Consider the following 24,174-nt stretch of genomic DNA (forward strand, 5'->3'; position numbering starts at 1 on the left):
CCCTTTTCAGGGCCCCCAGCCCAGTGAGGACATGCTCTGAGACCAGCACTACCTCTGAGTGTCTCCAGGGTCCTCTAGTGACCAGCTCCTTCTCTGAGCAGTGTTCCTGTCAGGGCCACTCTATCTAGGACCCAGCTGGCCTGGCCCAGAGTGAGGGTGAATAAATGGCAATTGTCACGACCCAACACCGGGACACAGGTTGAGCCAGGGCCAACTCTGGGTGGCCTGGGGCCCTAGACCCAGCAGGCGTTTCCACGAAGGCACGGATTGCCACTATTTTGGTTCCTGTCGTATCCTCCACGCCCGACCCAGAGTAGAGGAATCGGAGCTGATGAACGCTGTGGAGCAGGGCCCGGCAGGGGGTGCCTGGGTGGGAGCCCCTTCCACACCCACACCTGTCAGGTGCTCTAGGGGAGTTGGCCTCGTTCCTGGCTTCTCTTGGTCATCGCAGCCTCCTGGGACAGTGTCCCGAGACTGGAAGGGCAGCAGGACCACCAGCTGAGGGCCTGCTCTGTGCTGGTCTGGCTCAGGGATGCCAGTCCGTCCTGGAGGCCACACGGGCCCTGGTGCCAGTCCCCAGGTTGGGCTCCTGGCAACCCCGGGCCCCTCTAGACAGACTGCACAGTGAGGACCCACGACGCCTGGAAGGCGGAGACTCCCTACATGTCTACCTTCACCGCAAACCCCTGTGTTTACCCAGAGCAGCATCAAACGCCGGCTCCGCGGAGAACACGTCCCGGGCTGGGAATTCGAAGAGCTCTTGCTTGAACCGGAGCTGGCAGCTGATGAGGGATTCCGGGTGCAAGGTCTCGATGGTGTCAGTCTGGGCAGGGGAGCACTCGCCTAGAGAAGAGACGGGGAAGGGCTGAGGGCACCTGGGCCAGGCCTCTGTCCACCCCTGAGGCCCAAGATAAGGGAATAAGAGCAGGCCCCATGGAGGCTGGCCGGGTGTAAACGGCACCCTCTTCTCTAATCTCCTCTCAGGATGCTGGGCACGCACACACACGCACGTGTACCCGGCACGGGTTTCAAGCCACAGGGTCCTGGACTCAAACCGCAGTTGGCCATGTGAAAGTCCAGTGCCCTAACCACTGTGCCGCCTGGTGGCCCTGAAATGGCATTTCTAGCTCAGAAACAGGCATGTTTGGGACCAGCAGCTGGCGTAATGGCTATGGTGCTGGACTCCCATGTAGTCGACCGTGGTCCGAGTCCCGGACCCGGTGGCTTAAACTCACTCCGGGTGTGTGTGTGTGTGTGTGCGTGCATGCCCAAGATCCCGAGAGGAGAATGGAGGAGAAGGGATTGCGGTGTGGCCATCCCCCCTGGGGGGTGATTTCTCCCTTTCTGTATCTCTGTCTGTCTCTCTCTTTCTGGTGAGCGCACCCTATAGCAAAAACCTCTCCAAGGAAAAAGAAACAGCCATGTTTTTGGAGCTGGGCTCTCTTATGAAAATTCTTTCTCTTCACTGGCTTGGCCTGTGGAGGCCCTGGATTTCTAGAAAGCAGCAGGAGTGCACACCTGGGGTTGCATGCTGTCCCTGGAGTCAGAGTGACTGTGAACGAGGAGGCAGGTCGGCCCCATTGGAGGGCACAGAAGCCACCTCGCTGCTCCCAGAGCGTGGCAGGGCCCTCCAGGCCCGCCCCGGGTTCTCACCTCTCAGGTTAGAGCTCCTGTCTCCCACGGCAATGACCACTTTGGAGGCCGCCACCTCCTGGAAGCTGCTTTGGGCAGGGTGAGCGCGATGGGCCACAATCCTCTGAGGGACGCCAACCACGATCTGGGGAGGAGCCAAGGCAGTGCATGAACGCCGGCTGCGGGCAGGCCTCGGAGGGGCGTTTTTATGGCCGCACCCTGCAGCTTGTGACACAGGGAGCACCCATTCCAGGGGGGATAAGAGTGAGGCTCAAAGCCGAACCGCCCTGTGAGAACACGGCGGAGCCGGGGCAGACCACAGGTGGTGCAGAGCTCTCGCACCAGACACGCCGATCGTCCCGGCACAGACAGGGAAGGGCGGGCGGTCGTCCTCAGCACTGGTCCAGGGAGGGCTGGCCGTGCAGTCTGTCTCCCGCCATAGACACGCTCTCCCCCTGCTCCTTGAATATGGTTAACTTCTTGCAGTAAAGGAAGGGCTCCATTTTACTATATTGTCATTTATTTAGATCAACCCTACCCAAATGCAAACGCACACACCCACCGTAGCGCAGGCCCCCTAGAACCCAGTCTGCCCAGATCCCCAGCCAGTCTCCCTCAGCCTACCCTGGCATAGGTCACCCCCAAATACTTCCAGGCTGCAGGCCTCCCTGAGGTACGACGAGCTTTTTTATTTTTTTGGAGAGGTCTTTGCTACAGGGTGTGTGTGCTCGCCAGAAAGACAGAGAGACAGAAAATGAGAAATCACTCCCCAGGGGGGATGGCCATGCTGCAATCCATTCTCCTCCATTTTCCTCTCGGGATCTTGGGCACACATGCACACGCGCCCAGCGTGAGTTTAAGCAACCGGGTCCGGAACTTGAACCGCGGTCAACTACATGGGAGTCCAGTGACATAGCCATTATGCTAACTGCTGGTCCACGTACAAAGAGCTTCTAACGTGCCCTCTGCTCTCACCATTCCTCTGACCTCCCCTGCAAGGCCTACCGTGACCACCCTGCGAGCCCAGCACCTTCCAGCTGGAAGGCCACAGGCTCTTCTCTGAGCAGGTGAAGGCACTGCCTCTGCAGGGCCCATGCATTTCAGACCGTGAGCCCTGGGGAGCAGGAACGGGGTGCACGCCTTCCGAAGCCTCTGCATGTCCCAGATCCACTCAGGATCCAGCAGGTGGGCCTCTCTCTGCCTCTAGACTCACCAGAGGGCTCCTGCTGCCAAAGTACTGCCACCTCCCAGAGGAATCTGCTGTCCCAAGGGTCTGACCGTAGCCTGAGGGCCCCCACCCCCACCTGGTGCCTGCCCAGTCCTGGTCTTGTTCCCCATCGTCCTCTGACTTCTACTCCGGACGGCCACACTGCTGTCTTCTCCCCAGTCTCCTCCAGCCTCAGAGAGGGGGCTCGAAGCCTTTGCCTGGCCTCTCTTTAGCTCTGCACGCACCCTGTGGATTCCAGACCCCTCTCAGGACTTCCGACATCATCTCTGTGCGGGAGACTCTCGCTCTGGCTCCAGCCTTCCTTCCACATGAGATCTAGACACACCTGCCCGCAGCGCCCCGGCTGTCCCACCTGGGGGAGCTCCCCACTTCCACCGTACCGTGTTCCAGCTGCCCATCTGCCCCACGGCGCTGCACTCCCCTCTCAAATCCAAGGCCGTCACCGCCTTCCCAGCAGACCCAGGAGTCACCCCACGCCCTCCTGCCCTCAGTCCCCACTTCCAGATGGCCCTGGCTGAGGGCCCGCCTTCAGTCCACCAGCCAGCCGCCCTGCAGCTGGTCCCCTCTCTCCAGCTCTGCCACGTGCTTGGTAACTGTTCTAAAAGATATTGCTCGTCTGTATCACTCTCTGCTTAAAAAACAAAACCCACTAGGTCTGGTGTGAGCACCCAGCTCTCTACCCTGGGATGACCACGGGGCAGCTGATCCTATGAGCACTGCTGGGGGCTAAGAGCCATTCCAGGAGCTTCACGCCTGTTACTCACTCAATTTTCACGACAGCGTTCCCATTTTGCAGGCAAGAAAACCGAGGCCCAGGGAAGTTAAATAACAGGTCCAAGGTCAGAGAGCCTCTCGGTGGCCTGGTGGAACTGAACCCAGTCGGTCTGGCCCTAGAGCCCACACTCTTACTACACGGCATGGAATTACCCAAAGCAACTAGTGATCGGATCACAAAACTAAGCGCTGCTTCCTCCTCACCCAACGTGCCACGCCCCCAAGGAGACTCTGCTTTAATCCCCAGCTTTGTCCATGCTGTCCTCTCCCCAACCATTCGTGGTCTCCTGGGAGAGCAGGCGTTGTCAGCTCCAGGGCACGTCTACTTGCAGATTGCTACATTAACGATGCAAGCCCTTGGGTTAAACCACTGGGCGGGACAAAGCACCCGCTGGCTCTGGAGCTGAGCCCGTTCTGGAACTTGGCCAGACTTTGTTCACTCATGGACGCCCTCTCGGCTAGAGGTCACTGGAAGAGAATGTTCTGTTCACCTCCAGGAAAAGACTCTGAAGGTGACCGGCCAGGGGGTTTAAAGATACAGGTGGTGGTGAACTGCGCTGCCCTGCCCAAACGGTGACTCCCAGGAAATCCCCACAGGTGGCTGCCGGGTCTTAGCACGCAGGAGAGGGAATAGGCCCCACAAGCCCAGCTCCTGTCATCACTTCATTTTGAACGTGGCGAGACAGAGGTCTGGGAAGAACACGGAGCTTGTCCCCATGTCAAAGTTAGTAGGAGGCCCATCTCAGACTCGTGCCTCCCAGGTACCCTGACCCCTCAGATGGGGATGGGTGGCCTTGGTTCATTCAGAAAGAAAAGAGAATCCGCCCAGCCACGGTGGTGCCAGGTAGGGCCACTGCTTGGGAGGCCGGAAGCTCATGGGAGCGGGTTCCTCGGTCAACCTGACATGCCGGCACGGTGGCCTACATATGTCCCAGCTAACTGCGAGGCGGGAGGACGGCCACTGCAGAGTGAGCTCCTGGCAAACGTGCCCTCCTCTCTCTTCTTTCCTTCCTCCTTCCACTACTCTGGAGAAAAAGACCACAGAATCGGAAGGTGTTTTCTGGGAGAGAAGGTATCCGAGCTGAATACAAGAGGACACCACTGCTTGGGGGTCGGCCACGACTCCCAGAAACACTGAGCCCCGTGTGCCTCTGGCTGCCCGAGAGCCTCACCTCTTTGTAGGTCCTCAGGTACCCAGCGACCTCGTAGTAGATCGTCACAGGCCCCACGTCCCGGGCCACGGCCACGCCCATCTTGGGGTCGATGTGGAGGATGCTGCTGGCCGAGGAGCTCCAGGTTCCCGGGAGGCCTGCAAGAGGAAGCTCGAGATGTCACCCACCTTCCCCGTGTCTGGATAACCAGGGAGAGCCCAGCTCACCTGAGGGTCGTGGCAGCCTCCTCCCTTGCCTCATGGCCCAAGTGGCTCACGTTATCAGCCCTGGGAATGAACCCTAGCTACCTGCCTCCGGCCAGCCCCTCACACCCCTGCTCCTGCCCGCCGGAGCCAGCTGCACTCTCCCTGCGCCGGCCCTCGGCACAGCTGTGGCCCCAGTGCCTGCTCCAACCCCTCTGCTTCTTCCTGGAACCTCCTGACCATGCTCGTATGAAGCCTGACTTGACCTCTGCCCTGGGTGCTCTGGGTGCAGGCCCTGCTCACCACCACTCCTTATCAGTTCCTTTTGGCAAACAGAAAGCAGGAGTCGGGCTCAGAGCTGCTACGAGACGGCGCGTCTGAGTTAAAAGCCAACTGCATTGTACAGTAAGTCCCACAAGGGAAGTCAAAAACTGCAGTCTGTGGATGGCAGGCTCTATTTGTCTTTCTTTAAAGGTAGGGTTTAATTTCCTTTTAAAATGAATTTAATGATGGGACCAGCAGTTGGCATAATGGCTATGTCGCTGGACTCCCATGTAGTCGATTGTGGTACGAGTCCCGGACCCCGTGGCTTAAATTCATGCCGGGTGAGTGTGTGGGTGTGCCCAAGATCCCAAGAAGAAAATGGAGGAGAAGGGATTGTGGTGTGGCCACCCTGCCCCCGGGGGTGATTTTTTGCTTTCTATCTCTTTCTCTCTTTCTGGTGAGTGCACATGCCATATAGCAAAAAACCTCTCCCCCGCAAATAAATAAATAAAAATGAATTTAATGAGTTTAAAAAAGAACCAATTTGAAAAAACAAACAGAAAACCAAGCAAATCATTGCACGTGTTAACACGGATGTCCAGGCGGCATGGGAATGCCTGAGACGTGGGGACCCCAGAACTGACCCAGTATCCGTTCTCGGCTCAGGTCTCCTGGAGCTGTATGGAGCTGCCAGCCCCGGAACTGATTAAAAAGACAAAGGGAGTTCCTCGGGGGCACTGGCCACATTCCCTGTTCCGTTGCCGAAGGCCAGGGTACTGGCCAGGGCGGAAGCAGGGCGTGTCCACAGGGCCAGAGCTGTTGCTGGCTGTGCTGGGGCAGGAGCTAGCAACTTCCCATCGGCCAGGCGGTCAGGGTTCTGGCTCTGCCGCTTCTCCTCATCTGGCTGGAGCAACAGCCCCCCAGGGTGGGTAAGTAAGCGGGCGTGGCTGGGCCCCCATGAAACTGCGTTTACTAAAACCAGGCAGCAGGCCGGACGCGGCCCCGGGCCGCAGTTCCCCATCTGCTCTAGAGCGCCCTCCAGGTACCCCGCACGGCTGTCGTGACGGGTGCAGAGACCTCTCCAGGGAGAACTGCAGAGGCGTCCTGCGGTCGGCGTCTCTTACCCTCGAGGCCAGTCAGGACAGTGGTCAGACAGAGGACGTCTCCCACCACGACGGTTCCGGGCAGCTCCGGGGCGATGGCGTGCAGGACGGGCAGGGGGACGAAGTCGGAGAGGCCGGGGTGCTCGGCGTCCCACACGCGGAGCAGCGTCAGGCCGACGCTGACAGTGCGGACGACGCAGGTGTTGTTGGTGAGGCCCTTCCCAATCTGCACAAAGTCGTCTCTAGGCACATGAAAAAGAGGGTCACTCGGTCTTAGGCAGAGAACAGGACGGCTGAGCCGTCTCCCGAGCAGGGCTTTAGTGGACTGAGGTCCCAGACGCTGCTCAGGGACCACACTGTGGACGGTACAAATTTAACTTCCTCCCTCATCGCCCCCAGACGGAACCCACAGCCCTCAGTGGGAACCACCGGCCTCACCGTCCCCATAGTCCAGAGGGGAAACTGAGGCCCAGAGAGGAGAGGGATCCAGAGTCCTTTCAGAGGAGCTTGGATGCTCTCGGGGGGTGGGGAACAGGCTGCCCTGTGTGCCCAGAGCAAGGTACGCAGCCTCTGCCCACCTCCTCCGCTGTAAAATGAGGGTGATGACGTGCCTGCGACCCAGGCTCGACTGTGCATGCTACACGAAGTCGCACCGGGGAAGCACCTAGAACCACACTGGTGTGCTCGGTCAGCACCAGCAGGGGCCGTGTGGGGGCAAACGTGGGCTGCGTGGGGTAAGGGTGAGGATCTGTGGCTTCACTCCTGCCTCTATCGTACCTCGGACTCTGGGCCCTGAGTATCTGGAGAGCTGCTTCTGCCACAGAAGGGCCAGATGACGTCAGCGGTACAGCTGACGGGCTGCAAGACCCGGGCCCCGTTTCCTCCAGGGCTGCCTACACCCCAGACTGGCAGGTCAATGCCCTGCGGACTAGGCCCCGTTCCTCACATGACAGGTGGGGAAACAAAGGCTTAGGGAGGTAAACTGCCCTGCCCAAGCCCGCAGGCCCTGAAGCGCTGGGCTAGAACCCGGCCCAATTCCAGTACACCACCCCTGACATCTGTCCTTGGCTGTTGCAGGGCCTTGGTAAACCGAGGGTGGAATGGTCGCTAGTGCCTACCTGTAATTTCTGGCCCCTCAGGGAGCACAGCTGTAGCCCTACCACAGAGCCTGCTCCTTCCTCCTGGACTCACACCCATCTGTCTTCCTCTGTGCTGGTCTCTACCCCTAGGGTAGTGGCTGTCAACCCCTAAACTCACCTGTGAAAGTGTAGCCTGGAGGGCCCCACGAAGGTGCACTTCTCACAGGCCCCAGGGAACGCCGTGCTGCCGCTCTGGGGCCCACAGGGAGCCACGGCACCGCTCCTGCAACCTCGGAGCCCTGGCGGGCCCAGCTGCCTACTGCTCACGTTCTCACTCTGGAAACCACCTCTCCTCCTATCAGTTGAGAGGCTAGGCTGGATTGAAAGAGCCAGCCTAAAAGAATTGCGCTTGGAGACAGCAGGACCCGGTTTTCAAACCCACGTCCCGACTGTGTGGCCCTCACAGCTGGGCTACGTGAGGAGCTCAGAGCTTCAAGTGGAAGGAGCCGTGTGCGGCCCACGCTCACTGCGCCGTGGGCTCCTCTGTGACCAGCGCCGCACAGCTCAGGGCACACTGCGCACCCAGTTGCAGTGCCACACCGCACAGCACCACTGTGGGCCAGGCAGAGGGCCTCAAGGGCGGCCTAGGTTCAGTTCCCAGGCCAACCTGACCATGTAGGTCACGGTCGTACATGCCTGTAATCTTTTTTTTTTTTTGGGGGGGTTTTAGGGTGGGTGCGTTCGCCAGACAGAGAGAGACATAGAGACAGAAAGCGAGAAATCACCCCTAGGGGGGATGGCCACGCCGCAATCCCTTCTCCTCCATTCTCCTCTCGGGATCTTGGGCATGCACGCACACGCGCCCGGCATGAGATTAAGCCACCAGGTCCGGGACGCGAACCATGGTCGACTACGTGGGAGTCCAGCGACATAGCCATTACGCTAACTGCTGGTTCCCCATGCCTGTAATCTTAGCTCATTGGGAGGTTGGGACAGGAGGGTTGTGATAGGGCAAGACCCAACAATAATGTCTCTTTCTCTCCCTTCCCTTCTCTCTCTCCTAAAGGAAAAAATTAACTACAAAGGTGTGTGCCTTGTTCTCATCAACATTTATGTACTTTCTAACCGGCGACTTGAACCCTTTGAGGACAGGGCCGAAGTAACAGCCAGGACAGCGAATGCTTGCCCTGCAGCCCCTCTTTTGTGGGCATGTGGAAGTCTTATTGCAGAGCCTCCAATGTGAACCCCAACATAGGGTGCTGCTTCCCGCCCTGCAGGGAACGTCCCCACCTATCATCTCCCTGCTGGGTAGCAACAAAGGCTCTGGTCAGGCTCTCCCCTCACTCCCTCAGCCTCCTGACAGAACAGCTCCATCCCTACGGCCTGCGAGGCATGGTGGGAGCCCCTCTCCTGGAAACCGTAATGAGAACTCTTCTTCCAGTGGCACCGGCCTCTGTCTGTCATCACCCACCCAGTCGCCTCAGTTAAACCCAGACGTCCTTCAGGTGAGCCACGGACATCACCCCGACCCTACCTGTTAGTGGCAAAGTTGAGGGCCGAATTGTGAGCATGGAAGATGTCTCCGGAGTTGTCGTGGAAGTGGACAGTGAAAGTAATCGTCATCCCCAAAGGCAGGGCCGCCAGGACCTCCTTGTTCTGGGTGTGAAGGACAGGGCTCATGGAGATCCTCACGTAAGAAACGGGAGCCACCTGGAGGACACCGAGCGGGATCGATGACGACCGTGCCAAGGACCGGCTTCCCCGGCAGGAGACGCTTTTCCTTTCCTTTTTTTTGGAGAGGTTTATGCTACAGGGCACGAGCGCTCGCCAGAAAGACAGAGACAGAGAGATAGAAAGAGAGAAATCACCCCCTGGGGGGATGGCCACGCTGCAATCCCTTCTCCTCCATTCTCCTCTTGGGATCTTGGGCACGCACGCACACGTGCCCGGTGTGAGTTTAAGCCACTGGGTCCGGGACTTGAACTGTGGTCGACTACATGGGAGTCCAGCGACATAGCCATTACGCTAACTGCTGGTCCCATGGAGACACTTTTCCTAACAGGTCCCCATCTCAGGAACTCCGGGGCTAACCTGACTTGAGGGTCGTGAAGGGGAAAGGCCTTACTCCCTAGCACATCCTGACTAATAACACAGCTCCCACCTCCCTCCACAGCAGCTGGCCTCAGTAAAGAAAACCCACCCTGGGGCGGGAGGTGGAGTGGTGCTGCAGCCAGGCTACGGGAGAGGTCTTGGGTTTACGCCTGGGATCTCCCTGAGCATGCTCGGTGCACTGGGGCTGGCTGGGAACAGAGGTGCTTGTGGTATCTGGACCCTGTTGGAGGTGCTCTCTCTGTTTGTCTCTCTCATAAAAAAAAAAAAAAAAAAGAATAAATGAATAAACTTAAAAAAAAGAAAAAGAAAAAGAAACAACCTAGGCTAGTGGTTAAGGAAGCCAGGTCCCCCACGGCTGACCATGTTTCAAATCCTGGCTCTAGTAATTGAATGTATAAAATAAATTAAAAGAAAAAGAGACCAGCAGTTAGTGTAATGGCTATGTCGCTGGACTCCCACGTAGTTGACCGTGGTTCGCGTCCTGGACCCGGTGGCTTAAAACTCACGCCTGGTGCGTGTGCGTGCGTGCCCAAGATCCCGAGAGGAGAATGGAGGAGAAGGGATTGCGGCGTGACCATCCCCCCTGGGGGGTGATTTCTCGCTTTCTGTCTCTCTGTCTCTCTCTCTGTCTGGCGAGCGCACGCGCCCTATAGCGAAAACCTCTCCAAAAAAAAAAGAAAAAGAAAAATCCTGGCCCTGATGGCTTGAAAAACAAACCAGTGAGTGTACGTGAGTGCTTAAACCCTAACAGGGTGGAGAAGCGGAGGAGAGAGGACGGCATCGTGACGCTTCCCCACTGCCCATGCTGGTGACACGAGAGGTCAGGGACAGCAGGGAGCACTGGCATGCCATTCAGCACACTCGTCTTGTGCCAACCCCGCCTCTGTGACTTTAGGCCACAGGGCTTCACAGGGTCTGTTTCCCCATATTTGATTAAGGTTACTGGAATCAATCATTTCTAAGGATCTCTGGCTCTGGACGCCCCTGAGTTATTTCTAAATCCCTACCTACACTGTTCCCACTGGAAGGTGACTGCATTAACTTTCACACCTAAGACAGGAAAAAGCACTACCCCTGTGCAACTGCATTTACCTCTCCCACAGGAAGGGACTACGAGCCTACCTTTACAGCCACGATGACGGTCTGATTGGCCCCGAAAGGCTCCTGGGCAGTCACTTCCACTGTGGACGTCCCGATCACAGACCCCGACACCAGGAAGCCCTTTTCATCAATGTGCACCACAGGAACCTTCTCGGGCCCGTCTAGGACGCGGTAGCTCAGAGAGGCCGCGGTGTCCCTTCGGAAAAATAAAGCGGACTTGTCTTCTTACACGGCGGTGGAGGGAGTAGGTCACAGCGAGGGGCCTGGGGTTCAGAGCCACAGGACCCACAGTTCTCGACTGCTCCTGGGAGAGGAGAGCATGGTCTCTGGTCTTCCCAGAGCAGAACCAACTGGTCGGCTGGCAGGGGCCGAGGGGAGGCCACGAGGACCAGGTTTCTTTCATCAACTGCAAGGGCCGTGGTTGTAAAAGATTATTATTGAGAGCAATTTGCAGACTGGTGTGTTGGCGGGAGTTGGGGCTTTGTGTCGGACAGATCCAAGGCTGATCTCGACTCTCGACTCTCTCTGCCTTGTGCGTCTCATGTTCCCACTCTCAGCCTTGATGTTCTCGGCGACAAAAGGGGAGCGATGCTCCTGCCCCGTCCTATTTCCAAGGGCTCACAGTAGGGTAAAGGCACACACACACATGTATTGTATATGTGTCTGTACATATATACACACACATTATATATACACACATATACGCACACACATATATTATACACATATTATATACACACATATACACAGGCATATATTATATATACACATATACTTACATATGTACAGGCATTATATACACACGTTATATACACACGCATATTATACACACATACATTGCACACACATATACATCATATACACACATCGCATATACACATACATCATATAAACACACATTATAGACACATATAATTCACACACAATATACACACATACACAAACACACATACACGTACATATCACACACATGTATTACATGCACACATGTTATATATACACATTACACATGTTATCTATACTTAAACACACAAATATATCATACGCACACATGTATAATATATCACACACATATACTCACATACCTATATACACACATGCACACACATGTTATACACACACCACACACATATATTTTACACACACATATATGCACAGATATATAATATATACACATATATAGTACACATACACATTATACACACATACATACACGTGTGTGTGTGCACACACTTAACCACTAGGCTGTGGGACTGGCTCTGTCAAATGCCGTTCATCTGGCCTGGAGGCTGGCGCAGGGCCTGGCACTGAGTTGCTTCCTGGCCGGCTGTGAATGTGCGGATGCCCGCGCCTCCCACAGACGGTAGGTGCTCCTGCGGCCCTTGGAGCCCCACTTGGCCCCAGCCTTTCAAGTGCAAGTAGTTGTTAGAAAACGCCCCTTTGAGGTAAATGCAGGAATCATTTACTGGACAAGCTCCTCAGCCAGTAAGACGCATTCCCAGTGGCCGAGGGGCTTTTCAGAGGCAGCTTCTCCTGCAGGTCTGAAGTGGGGCCTGAGATATGCAATTGAACCTGTTCCCAGTTCCCTGGTGCCACTGGTTCATGGACTACATGCAGAATGGCAAGTATTGAAAGCATGGATGCTTTGAAAAGTTTCTCCCCGGACCAGCAGATGGCGCATATATGTGTACACACACACATACATTATATATACACACATATATGTACACATTATGTCGCTGGACTCCCATGTAGTTGACGTGGTTCTAGTCCCAGACCTGGCAGCTTAAAGCTCATGCCCAGCGCGTGTGCGTGTATGCCCCAAATCCCGAGAGGAGAACAAGAAGGGATTGCGGCATGGCCATCCCCCTGAGGTGGGGGTTGATTTCTCGCTTCCACGTCTCTGTCTCTTTCTGTCTGTCTGGTGAGCACATGTGCCTTAATGCAAAAATCTCTCTAAAATAATAATAATAATATAAAATAAACATTTTTTTCCAGGTTGGCACTTTCCTCCCCTTTTAAATACTGAATTTCTGCAGCAAGCATGGGAGAGGTTCTCAGCTGCAGGGACAGAACAGATTCCCACGGGAGCAGTGATGCAGAGGAGCAAGGCATGCTGGGACAGGCCCATTCAAGCCCAACGCCAAGAACGGTGCGCAGCACAGGAGCAGCTCCTGACCACGGGTCGTCAGACACGGACGGGGCGCCACACCCCGGCTGGGAAGACGGGCCGAGAGCAGTCACGCACCTGTTTGTCTGGAGCTTCAGGAATGAATTGGGTGACATTAGGATTTGCTCTGCTTCTATTTCAGGGTGCAGCAGCAGCAGCTTTTCAAACACCTGGGAAGTATTTCCGTGGTATGTATTGGAAGCTTCTCTCCTCCAGTGAGCACCTGGAGGCAGCAGGGATAAAGTCTGTCCCATGCCCTTGCAGGATCCCTGCGGACACCGAGCCCAACAGACAATAAACATTCACGCTTCAGCGCTCCCAGAGGCTGCTGCAGCAGCACCCCTTCTCTGCAGCCTCCTGAAGGTCCATTCCTCGTCTAACCCCCTTTCTCTGGGTTCCTTGGCCTTGCCATCTGGCTTGGGGCAGTCACGTGCTCGCAGTTCCTTACAGCTGCGCTTTGGGCTCCCCACTGGCTTTGGTGGTTTACTTTTCTTTCTTTCTTCCATGAGCAAGGGAGGCAAAAACAGAGACAGCTTAAAGGACAGCGTTGTTTTTTCTTCCTTTCTTTCTTTTTTTGGAGAAGTTTTTGCCATAGGGTGCGTGTGCTCGCCAGCCAGACAGAGAGAGACAGAGAGACAGAAAGCGAGAAATCACCCCCCCAGGGCGGATGGCCACACCACAATCCTTTCTCCCCCATTCTCCTCTCGGGATCTTGGGCACGCACGCACACGCGGCTGGCATGAGTTTAAGCCACCGGGTCTGGGACTCGAACCGTGGTCGACTACGTGGAAGTCCAGCGACATAGCCATTACACTAACTGCTGGTCCCAAAGGACAGGGTCTTAACACCCTGATCTCCCCTGCTTCAGCCAGCCAGGCTCATGGTACACACGTGCGCCAGGAACACTCAGGGAGCTTTCTGGATGTGAACCCAGCACCTTTCCACGTGGGTCAGCCTGGCAGAGCATCCCCTTCACGGCTGCTCCAGTGACCAGCTCCCCAGTTCCCTGGTGATCAGGGCAGCTGGACCCACGTCTGAGAACATCTGAACCGACGGGTGATGTTCTAAGGAGACACTGGCCTGAGTCCCCTCCTTCCCGATACCAGGGTGCTCTGCCTACACCCGTGAGCCTACATGGCCTCATCTGTAAAATGGGTCTGAAGCTAGTATACTAACCCTTAGCACGTCTGTCTCAAAGAACTGTGGGGTTCGGGTGACAAGGGAAAGACTTCCTGAACTGAATGAGAGGAGTCTGGGAGCTGGACGGGGAGGTAGTGTCCCGTGAGTCTGGGCAGCACCCAGAGTGAGGCAGCCTCGGATTGTGACAGACACACAGCGCAGCGAATGTCCTCAGCTCCGTTCCCTCTAGTCTTTCTTAAAACACGTACTCCTTGTCCTTTCTCACTGCGTGGAGGCGAACTAAAAGAGACATCTCACTTCTCACTTGCCTGTTCACTATGAGAAAAACAACACTGCCAACATCACGGTACATGGCAACTGATGACCACCTCGCCATCAAGGAGGCAACAGGGCATGGTGGGCCTGAGGCAAACTAGGGAGTTCGTTTTTGTTTTTATTTTTTAAGAAGTTTTTGCTATAGGGCGCGTGCGCTTGCCAGAAAGACAGAGAGAGACAGAGAGACAGAAAGTGAGAAATCACCCCCCAGGGGGGATGGCCACGCCGCAATCCCTTTTCCTCCATTCTCCTCTCGGGATCTTGGGCACGCACACACATGCGCCTGGTGTGAGTTTAAGCCGCTGGGTCCGGGATTTGAACTGCGGTCGACTACGTGGGAGTCCAGCGACACAGCCATTACGCTAACTGCTGGCCCAGAGAGTACGGTTCTAATAAGGGGATGGCTGCTTCTTGGCTCTTGTCATGTGCCTTGTGGCAAGATGTTGTGTCTTGGGTTTTTATACAGAATCTTTCCCTTTTTTTTAAAAAAAATGATCTTATTTACCTATATTTATTATTATTACTTTCCAATTTGACCAGAGAGAGAGAGAGAGAGAGTGATAAAGAGCAAGGTCCGAGACTTGAACCACATTTGCCACGTGGAGCCCAGTGCCTTTCACCACCACGCCACCTGCTGGCCCCCAGAACCTTCCTATTTTTAAATGTTGGCAATAAATAAAAATTGTCTCAAAGGCCTGAGTGAACCCAACCAAACACGTGGGTGGGCAGGTCCAGCCTTTCAGGTCTCCGACTCCCTCAGACTCCACTGCTGTTAGTAGAGAGACGGCGCACAGAGACGTTCAGTGACCACCAAGGTCAGAGCTGGCCAGCGGATCTTAGTGGGTCTGCCTGTGACTCTGCAGTGTGGCAGAGCTGTGTTTAATCAGGAAAACGTGTTTGTGTGAGGGTGCATATTTGTGTCTGTGTGCGTGAGTCTGTGTGTGTGTGTCTGTGTGCATGTGTCTGTGCGTGTCTCTGTGTGCTTGTGTCTGTGTGCGTATCTGTGTGTGTACGTGCCTGTGGATGTGTCTGTGTGTGTATCTGTGCATGTGTCTCTCTGTGTGTCTGTGTGTGTGCATGTCTGTGTCTGTGTGTGCCTCTCTGTGTGTGTGTCTGTGTGCGTGTGTCTTTGTGTGTTTCTGTGTGTCTGTGTGCATGCGTGTCTCTGTGTGCATGCCTGTGTGCCTGTGTGTTTCTATGTGTGTGTCTTTGTGCATGTGTGTGCATGACTGTGCGTGTGTCTGTGTGCGTGTCTTTGTGTGTGTGTCTGTGTGTCTCCATATGTGTGTCTGTGTGCATGTGCCTGTGTGTCTGCATGCGTGTTTCTCTGTGTGTGTATGCCTGTGTGTGTTTTTCTCTGTGTGTGTGCATGTCTGGGTGCTGTGTGTGTGCGTATTTCCCTCTGTGTATTTCTGTATGTGTCTCCGCATGTATTTCTCTGTGTGTGTGTGTGCGTGTCCGTGCGTGTGTCTGTGAGTGTGTGCATGTGTCTCTCTGTGTGTGCGTGTCTGTGTGTGCGTGTGTGTCTGTGAGTGTGTGTGCATGTGTCTCTGAGTGTGCGTGTCTGTGCGTCTGTACACCTCCGTACGCATTTGCACGTGCAGGCAGGGATGAAGACAACACACAGGCACGTTTCTCTTTGAAGCACGTGTTAGGACTAGGAACGGTTTACTCCTTCCTGAGGAGAAGACCAGCTGTTTCCTTCCTCATGATATTCTGGGGTGCTTTCCCTTTTTCTTTGCCCCTGCAGATACAAAAAGCTCTTCAGAGCCATGTGTCACCTTCCCAGGGGTTTACGGAAAGGCTGAGGGGGGAGGGGCTTGTCCAAAGTCCTGTCCCGCAAATGGAAGGGGCGAGCTGGAAGAAATGCGGGGACGGACCCTGGGCACAACCGCTGGGCTCTGGGTCTGGACTCGGTCGCGCTGATGGGTGCCCTGACTCGCTGAGCCTCGTCTGCTAAGTTGGCAGGCTGGTACAGCATCACCCACCCGTAGGCCTTCGAGGCCAGTTCCCACTCACTGACTGACCCCGACCTCCGTGGGACTCAGGTTCACCAGCAGGTGGCAGCCCTGCCCTGCAGGCTTCGGAGGAGGACTGGGTGAGTCAGCACCAGGAGGGGTGGAAGAGCACACCTGCCTCTACTGTGCGCGGAGTGCTCATTACACGAACACGGGTAATTAAATCAATGACCCAGATCAGAGTGAGCTCCAGCTTCTTCCCACTGTGAAAGTGTACTCCAGACCCTGAGCTCGGATTTATCTGCTATTTTTGAAACATCAAGTTATTTCAGGTCTTTGCGTAGGCCATCCCTTCCACAGAAATGTCACGCCTCTGCAGAGCCTTTGGCCAGGCCCTCATTCACTGCCAGCCCCACCCCTGTCCCCGACATTCCCACACATCTGGCCCCCCCAGCAGACGGAGAGCTCCTCCCGGAAGAGAAGGTCCTGCTTCAGCCCCGACCCAGCCCCGGGTCAGCAGGACCGAGCGGTACCTGGGAGGCCTGCCACACTCACTCTCCCTCACCCACGAAGCTTCTGTCCACCCACCCTTACCTGGACTTGGATCTCATCTGAGAGTTCTCTGGCGAGGCCATGGAGCTGCCCCGCTGTGGGGTCCAGAGCCTTGACCACCACTCGCAGTCCGGTGCGGCCTTTGACCCGACCGTGCACGTTCATGGCAAAGTTGTACTGCAACGGGAGCTGGACGGACGCCTAGCAGAGACACCAAGCGTGTTCCAGGGGCCGGGGCTCCCCAGAAGGCCGATGCCCCGACTCCCCGGCTGCCTGCCTGTTCTGAGAAGCCCTGCCTGCCTCCTTGGGCGGGTCAGCTAACACCAGTCCCCCCAGCACGGGCTGGGCTGTTTCATGATGTCACAGGTGTGTTTAAAAAGGCTGGCTCGATCCGCGGGAGCCAGGGGTCCTCGGGGCAGGCCAGTTCAGCTCCTTTAGCGTGAGGGCTCCTGAATCACCAGGGGGTGCTAAACTTCACAGCCATTTCTCACAAAGCCTGCTGTTACGGGATAGGTGTTGGCAAGCTCCACTGCCTGAGTGTGTGCGTGTCTGTGCATGTGTCTGTGTGCGTGTCTGTGCATGCCTGTGAGTGTGTCTGTGTGTCTATGTGTCTGTGTGTGTGTGTCTGAGTGTGTCTGTGCGTGTGTCTGTGTGTGTGCATGTGTCTGTGTGTGTGTCTGTGCATGCCTGTGAGTGTGTCTGTGTGTGTCTATGTGTCTGTGTGTGTGTCTGAGTGTGTGTCTGTGCATGTATCTGAGTGTCTGTGTGTGTGCATGTGTCTGAGTGTGTGTCTGTGTGTTGTGCGTGTGTCTGTGTATGTCTGTGTCTGTCTCTCTGCATGTCTGTGTGAGTGTGTCTGTGTGCGTGTCTGTGCATCTGTGTGTGTGCATGCGTGTCTGTGTGCATGTCTCTGTGTGTCTGTGTGTGTGTCTGTGAGTGTGTGTGCATGTGTCTCTGTGTGTGCGTGTCTGTGTGTGTGCATGTCTGTGAGCATGTGTGTGCGTGTCTGTGAGCATGTGTGTGCGTGTCTGTGCGTCTGTGTGCGTGTGTACACCTCCATAGGCATTTGCATGTGCAGGCAGGGATGAAGGAGCCGACACACAGGTACCTCTCTCTGAAGCGCTGCCTCCTTGTCCCTGACTAAGCACGTGTTTGGACTAGGAACAGTTTACGTCTTCCTGAGAAGACTAGATGTTTGTTCCCATGAACAGTCTAGGGGAGCCCCAGGCACTGGGGAGAAGCCTCCTGCCCCATCAGGCAGGGAGAGGGAAGCTTCTTCCCCCATGAGGCAGACTGGCAGCAGCAGCTGGGAGACCCCATCCCCATGCCTGGCCCTCTCCTGGGGTCCAGTCCACTGCCCATGGACAAGGCAAGGGGTGACCTTTACAACCACATGCAGCCCGTGACCAAGGCCCACCTTGGTGGGGCCACAGGGGCCAGCACCCAGTCCTAGGCAACCCCGGGGAAGCCCCTTCCGCTTCTAGACTGCAGCTGACACACGGCAGGGTTTAGTGGGTTCCTACGGCACCTTCCAGCTCTGAGACCCCGGGAGGGACCAGGGCCCCTGAGTAGGGTGAGGCGCGCTGGGCCTCTGGATTAAAACAGGAGAACATCCCAGGGCTGCTCAGGAGCTACAGACTAAGCCCTGTGGCATTCTAGATCTTTCATGACATCCCCACAAGGCTGCCCAATTTGCTGCCGCCTGACAGGAGGGTTCTGACTAACCCTGCCCGTAGCAGGCAATGCTCGGGAGAAGGACGTCCCCATGAGCTGGGGAGAAAACAGGAAGGGGCCAGGACCCATGAGATGATGTGGCAGGAACCCTCCTGTCATCCCGGGGTGCTGGCCTGGGGAAGGAGGCAGGCGATTCTGGTGGGCTGCTCACCTCATGGTGCCGCCCTCGGAGGTCCAGGATGTCCCGCTTGGTGACAGACCAGTGGAAGGTCAGGCCTGGCACGGCATTGCCAAAGGAGAACGGGCTCTGGTTGTTGGTGATCCCAGTGACATAGACGGGCATCTGGGGGGAGAAGCCAGGCCCCGTGACTTCCAGGTCCCAGAGCTGGGAACAGGCAGGAACCTATCCTGCCCCTGTGCAGGGGCGCTGGGCCCAGTCCTCCTCTCAGCAGAAAAGGGCCTGGCACGGGCTCGTGAAATATCCTTAACAATCAAACCAGAGGCAGGAGTAGCCCTCCCCAGCCTGTGGGTGGTGCCTCCTCGTGGTCTGGAGCTCCGGGCTGCCTGTGGGCCTTCTGCCTCTTCCTCCCCACCTAGAGGGCTCCCTGCTCATGTGGGGAGGGCACAGGTGGGATCCACTGGCCCTTTCCCTCTGTACCACTGGGCACTGCCAGAGGGCACAGGTGCAGGCCACGGGCAAGGCCACGGGCAAGGGTAGAAGCAGATGCCTCGCCAGGCTGCCAGTCCACCCAGGGCCAGCACTCGCCAGCAGCAGGGTGATCTCAGGCAGGTGGGCGCAGCGTGGGCCACGCCCAGGGTTAAACAGGGGCCAAGGAGAGGAAGGAAAGGGGAAGTGTCCCAGCAGCGGCCCACCCCCAGCCAGGACCCAGGCTGCAGGAGAGCAGCGGCAGCTCAGGGGTCCCACCTCACCTGGGTCCCTGTCCTCATCCGTGTGATGGGGGCGTGGATCCTCACTGCTTGGAGTTGCAGCACCTCCACCTCCACGAGGTCCTAAGAAAGAGCTTTGGGGCTCAGGCTGGAAGGGGCAGAGACTCCGTGCTGCTGGGAGGCCTCGGGAGAAGGCTCTCTCACAGTCGGGGGGGCTGACAGGTGCTCTCTGGGTGTCCAGCACCGAGCTCTCCTGCCCAGGGAGGCCCAGCTTTGAGGGGTGCCCTACATGGGGCAACCACTACCTCTCCCACATCCAGCCTGTCCTGGGAGCCGGTGGACACCCCTGATCCAGCTGCCCAAGGCCGGCCCTGCAGGGTAGCGACTGAGGTCTTTTCTACCAGAGGCTGGGCTGCCCTTACAGGACAGGTCTCACTCTCTCCCTGCCTCGAATCTAGCCCACCATTCTGGCTGAGCCGGGTGCAGGGATAAATGCAGGAGCCAGGCAGAGCTTGGGTGGAGCAGGTGTTGAGCCCTCCTCTATTCCTAACTCTAATCTCTGATAAACATGGCCGAAGGCTGGCATCACTGGCTTTTTTGTCATGCTCTTGACTCCTGCTGATGAAACTTGGAACCCTGTGGCCTCCGCCCGTTCAGAGCCCAGCCCCTGTGCCTGGCATTCGGGCTGAGGCCGAGGATGCAGCAGGTGTCCCGCAGCCTTGTCCCCTTCCTGCCCTCCACTCCCACTGTTCCGTCTGCCAGTCCTGCCACCTGTCAGCCAGCACCGCAGGGGACCGTGGGTGCTGACTGTGACCGGACTAGGCCGGTGCGGCTGGGAGGACCCGGGCAGAAGCCCACGCTTGGTGTGGCCACTGAGGACTCAGTCAAGGCCCTGCCTGCCTCGGCTCAAGAAGACACCTTTTGGGGACCAGCAGTTAGTGTAATGGCTATGTCGCTGGACTCCCATGTAGTTGACCACGGTTTGCATCCCGGACCCGGAAGCTTAAACTCACGCTGGGCGCATGTACGTGCATGCCCAAGATCCCGAGAGGAGAATGGAGGAGAAGGGATTGCGGCGTGGCCATCCACCCTGGGTGGGTGGGGAGTAATTGCTCGCTTTCTGTCTCTCTCTGTCTCTGTCTTTCTGGCGAGCCCACATGCCCTATAGCAAAAACCTCTCCAAAAAAAAAGAAAAAAAAAAAAAGAAAGAAAGAAAAAGAAGACACCTTCTGACGGTGCTGGAGGCACTGCCCCTCTCTCAGCTCTGTGCCTTCACTGGCCTCAGAGGAAGGGTCCGCAAGGTCAGAGCCCAGCCAGCAGGAGCAGCGGGCAGGGGACACAGGGCTGCATGGCGCCCAGGCTGAATTTCTAGCTGTCCTTGCAGCCACGTGGGCCCCTGGGAGGATGAAAACGAGCCAGTTCCCAAGGTCGCAATCCTTTCTTTCGAGAAATAAAAAGAAGGGCCCGAGACCCTGCATTTTGTTCCCGAGGACGTCTATCTGAACCCTGCGGTGCTCCAGGCCAATGGCCACATTCCCGGTGCTTTTTATTGTCACTAAAGACTCTCGGTACACAAAACCAGGGCATCCACCTCCACAATTTATGGAGACTCTGGGTCACTGGGTCACCAGGAGGCAGACGCTGAATCTCCTGGGTGAAGGAGTAAGCCAGTGAGCTCCACTCAGACCACAGCCAGCCTCAGACAGCACTGTCCAGGCCCCTTCTAGGGCACACTCGCCAGCCACCCCACACGGGTGGAGATGCCGGACTCACAGGACGGCTCCTAGGGGACCCGATTCCAGATGAGGAACACAAATGGTTGAGCTCTGAAAGGTGCCTATGCAAAGTCGCCTGACTTGAAGAACTCCTGACTGGAAAAACGCCCCGCCCCACGTACAGGGCAGGTTGTGGGTGTAGCTGTGGGCGGGGCCCTCGCATAACGAGGTGCTTCTGCGAATCAGCGCAGGCGAAAAGTGGCAGGGAGGAGCCCTGCCTTGCGATTCTCTGTCCTGGGCCCTTCTCAGGAGCTGGGAGGGATCTTCCTGTCCCTTTCCAGACCAAAGAGCTCTCACCCCCAGTGAGAAGTGCAACCGTCAGATGCACAGAACACCAACATTCACCGGCTTGGAGCCAGTCCTGCTGATGTGAGAAGGAAGACCCTCCCGGGAGAGGACGCCCCTACCTCACTCGCCTAGCTTCTCTGCGGGCCCAGAAAAGTAATTAGGGAATGGCCCACCCTGGCAAAGAGGCTTGGATGATGACCTGAGTGACCGAAAGGCACCTGCAGATAGCACAAGCTTTCTTTCTCCCCTAGGAACACAAGTTCAGGGGTGAAACACTACTGGTCTCCAGTGACCCTGGCTGACGGCACAGAGCATGCCTGCGGAGACTCAGTCACCCACGAGCCTCGCCCACAGTACCCCCTCTCCTTATCACCACGTCCCGGGGTGGGGGGAAGCCCTGCTTGATGGACAAGCAGAAGGACAAGCACTCTGATGCTCGGGCTCATGCATCTAGGTGCCAGCACTGCCACCTGGCGGCCACGGGCTGCTGGCTAGTGCCGTGGACGCCTGCAAATGGGGAAAGCAGTAGTGAAATGCACGGGGAGCCACGAGGGCTCGGAGCAGCCGCAGTCGCCATGGACATACGCTGACAGGTGAATGTTGTGGGGTGGGTGTTGGCGACCCCGTCCCAGAGGAGCAGCTGCGAGAACCGGGAAGAGTTGGCCCAGAGAAGAGCCCCCTCATGGAGTCTGGCAGGGCCATCCGGGCCAGGGAAACAGGCAGGGGCCGCGGGTCCAGAGGGAGGAGCCAGATCCATGCAGGAAGTGGCCCTCGAGAGGCCGACCCCAAGCCTGGGACAGGGTCCCACCCGGCGGCACTAGAGCTAGCTGCCCCGAGGGCAGAGGCCGTCACTACAAGGGCCCAGCCCAGTGTGGACAGATAACCGTCTCCATGCCACGCCCGTTACCTGGGAGACGATGACGATCTTGCCGGTCTCCGCGTCCACCGCCCGCACGACCCCTGACACGGTGCCATTGCCCACGGCGAGTCCCTGTACCAGCCCCGCGGCGCTCACGTCCGCGACGCTCTCGTTGCTGATGGAGTATAGGATGTTGGACTGGGGCTGGGGGCCGCCCTCCGACGTGATCTGAGGAGAGAGACGCACGCTTGCCCCTGCCCGCCATCCTGGCAGTAGCGCCTTCCCTTTGGAAGGCCCCTGGCCAAGCCCTCCGCCTGCACCCCGCTGCCATGGAGCTGTGACGCAGACCCTGCAGGTGGGGGGGCCTGTGGGTGGGGAGGGGAGAGGACGTGGCCTCCTGGTTCTTACCTGCATCACGGCCCCAATGATCAGCGTCACCTTCCTGGGCATTAGCCTGAATGGAGGGAAGACCTGGGGGTGGGACAGAGAGGAGAGGGGATGCACTCCCAGCTCACACAGCACTTAACATCGTTCATGGAGAGAAAGCAGGGGCTACGAAGCTGCGCCACAGGGGCAGGGCCTGCATCCCGCCTACCGGGGAAGCCCTCGGGCTCTTGGGGACTGCTCTGCTGCTGTGACGGTGTGTTACCTCCCTAGATGCTAAACCGCAGGGAATCAGAGACCTTTTATTCCCCCAAATGTCCCTGGAGCAGCCGTGCCTCTCCCGCACCAGCAGCCCTGCCTGGGAGGTGTTAACAATCCAGCCCCACGGGGTCAGGGGTGGGCCCTGCAGCGTCTGCCTCCTCCGCCTGTCCAAGTCTGGATCTGCTGCCTTTGGATCCCCCCCAGCTATTCTAAATTTGCCCATATTTCTACTAAAAGATGCCTTAAATAGTTTTCTATCTTAATGCCTTTAACATTTTTCGCATGACATGCATATCCCCCTCTGTGCAATAGGGCAAAGCCCCCATGCCCTCCTCCTGCTTCTTCAAGTCCCTACCTGGCTGGAGCTTAAGAAGTCAACCCACACGCTTGCCAAGACTCTGTCTTGTGTGCGAGGATTAGCCTCTATAGGGCTGCCCTACTTAGGCAGAAATGAATTTCTCATTACCAGGAGAAGACAGGTCCACTTCCGCCTAGGGGCATAAACTGCTGGCTTAGAAGTGGATTAATGAAGTCCGCCAGCCCCTGCACGGGCAAGCCCCAGGAGGACGCCAGCAGGAGCCACCCGGATGGCGCTGCTGCTAGTCGATACGCGGACGGGATGTCTTGGTCATGGCTACCTCTGATTACTGCGGGGGCCCTGTCAAAATCTAACGCCAGGGCCAGATGTGGCACGGCAGCAAAACCCAACGCTCTGCTCGGCTGAGCCACGAGGGAGCTAGTGTCGGAGACCTGGGGACGTCAGGCGTGTATGTGTCTGTGACGCGGGGCTGGCTAATGCTGCGGGGATCAGTGTCAAGATTGCAGGGACGCTGTCTTTCTCACTCATGAAAGAAATGTGTAAATAAAAATTTAAAAGGAAAAGAAAAAAACTAACGCCATTGGGATGCCGCCGGGACCTCAGAGCGCCGAGGAATGGCCAGCCTCTGGTGGCTGTTACAGCGGCCCCTGCCTACACAGCCCAGGGCAGGCGCCCACTGCCCTCTCGTGTCTGTTCGGATGCCAAGGACTCGCCGTTAGGGACATTAGGGACGTGAGCCACACCTGGAGCTCGGCCCAGCCAACCGTGTGCTGGGAGCAGTTCCCGCCGACCTCCTTTCCTTAAGGCACTGCCCCTTACTGAGCTTCGTGGGCCCATTGTATCACAGAGGGGCATTAAAGGAACCCAGCCTCTTCCTCCAGTTCTGGCAGAACCGTGCAGCCCCCCCCCCCCAGTTGCTGGTACCAGTTGCCTTCTGCTCAAAG

At 57.0% G+C, this 24,174-nt stretch overlaps 1 protein-coding gene across 1 annotated transcript in view; it reads right to left on the reverse strand.

The window, feature by feature from the left end:
* NUP210 (nucleoporin 210) overlaps positions 1-24,174 on the reverse strand; it is a gene marked incomplete at its 5' end in the record, with an annotated part of 80,278 nt that overhangs the window by 8,189 nt on the left and 47,915 nt on the right. Inside the window, 12 exon segments of the mRNA XM_014590469.1 lie at positions 697-843; positions 1,654-1,777; positions 4,807-4,943; positions 6,377-6,597; positions 8,969-9,144; positions 10,669-10,843; positions 12,896-12,987; positions 16,825-16,983; positions 18,668-18,799; positions 19,387-19,467; positions 22,315-22,494; positions 22,675-22,737. Of these exon segments, the coding sequence (XP_014445955.1) occupies positions 697-843; positions 1,654-1,777; positions 4,807-4,943; positions 6,377-6,597; positions 8,969-9,144; positions 10,669-10,843; positions 12,896-12,987; positions 16,825-16,983; positions 18,668-18,799; positions 19,387-19,467; positions 22,315-22,494; positions 22,675-22,737 (1,687 nt within the window).

Source organism: Tupaia chinensis, unplaced genomic scaffold (genome assembly GCF_000334495.1).
Source record: "Tupaia chinensis unplaced genomic scaffold, TupChi_1.0 Scaffold000451_2, whole genome shotgun sequence".
Taxonomy (NCBI): Eukaryota; Metazoa; Chordata; class Mammalia; order Scandentia; family Tupaiidae; genus Tupaia; species Tupaia belangeri.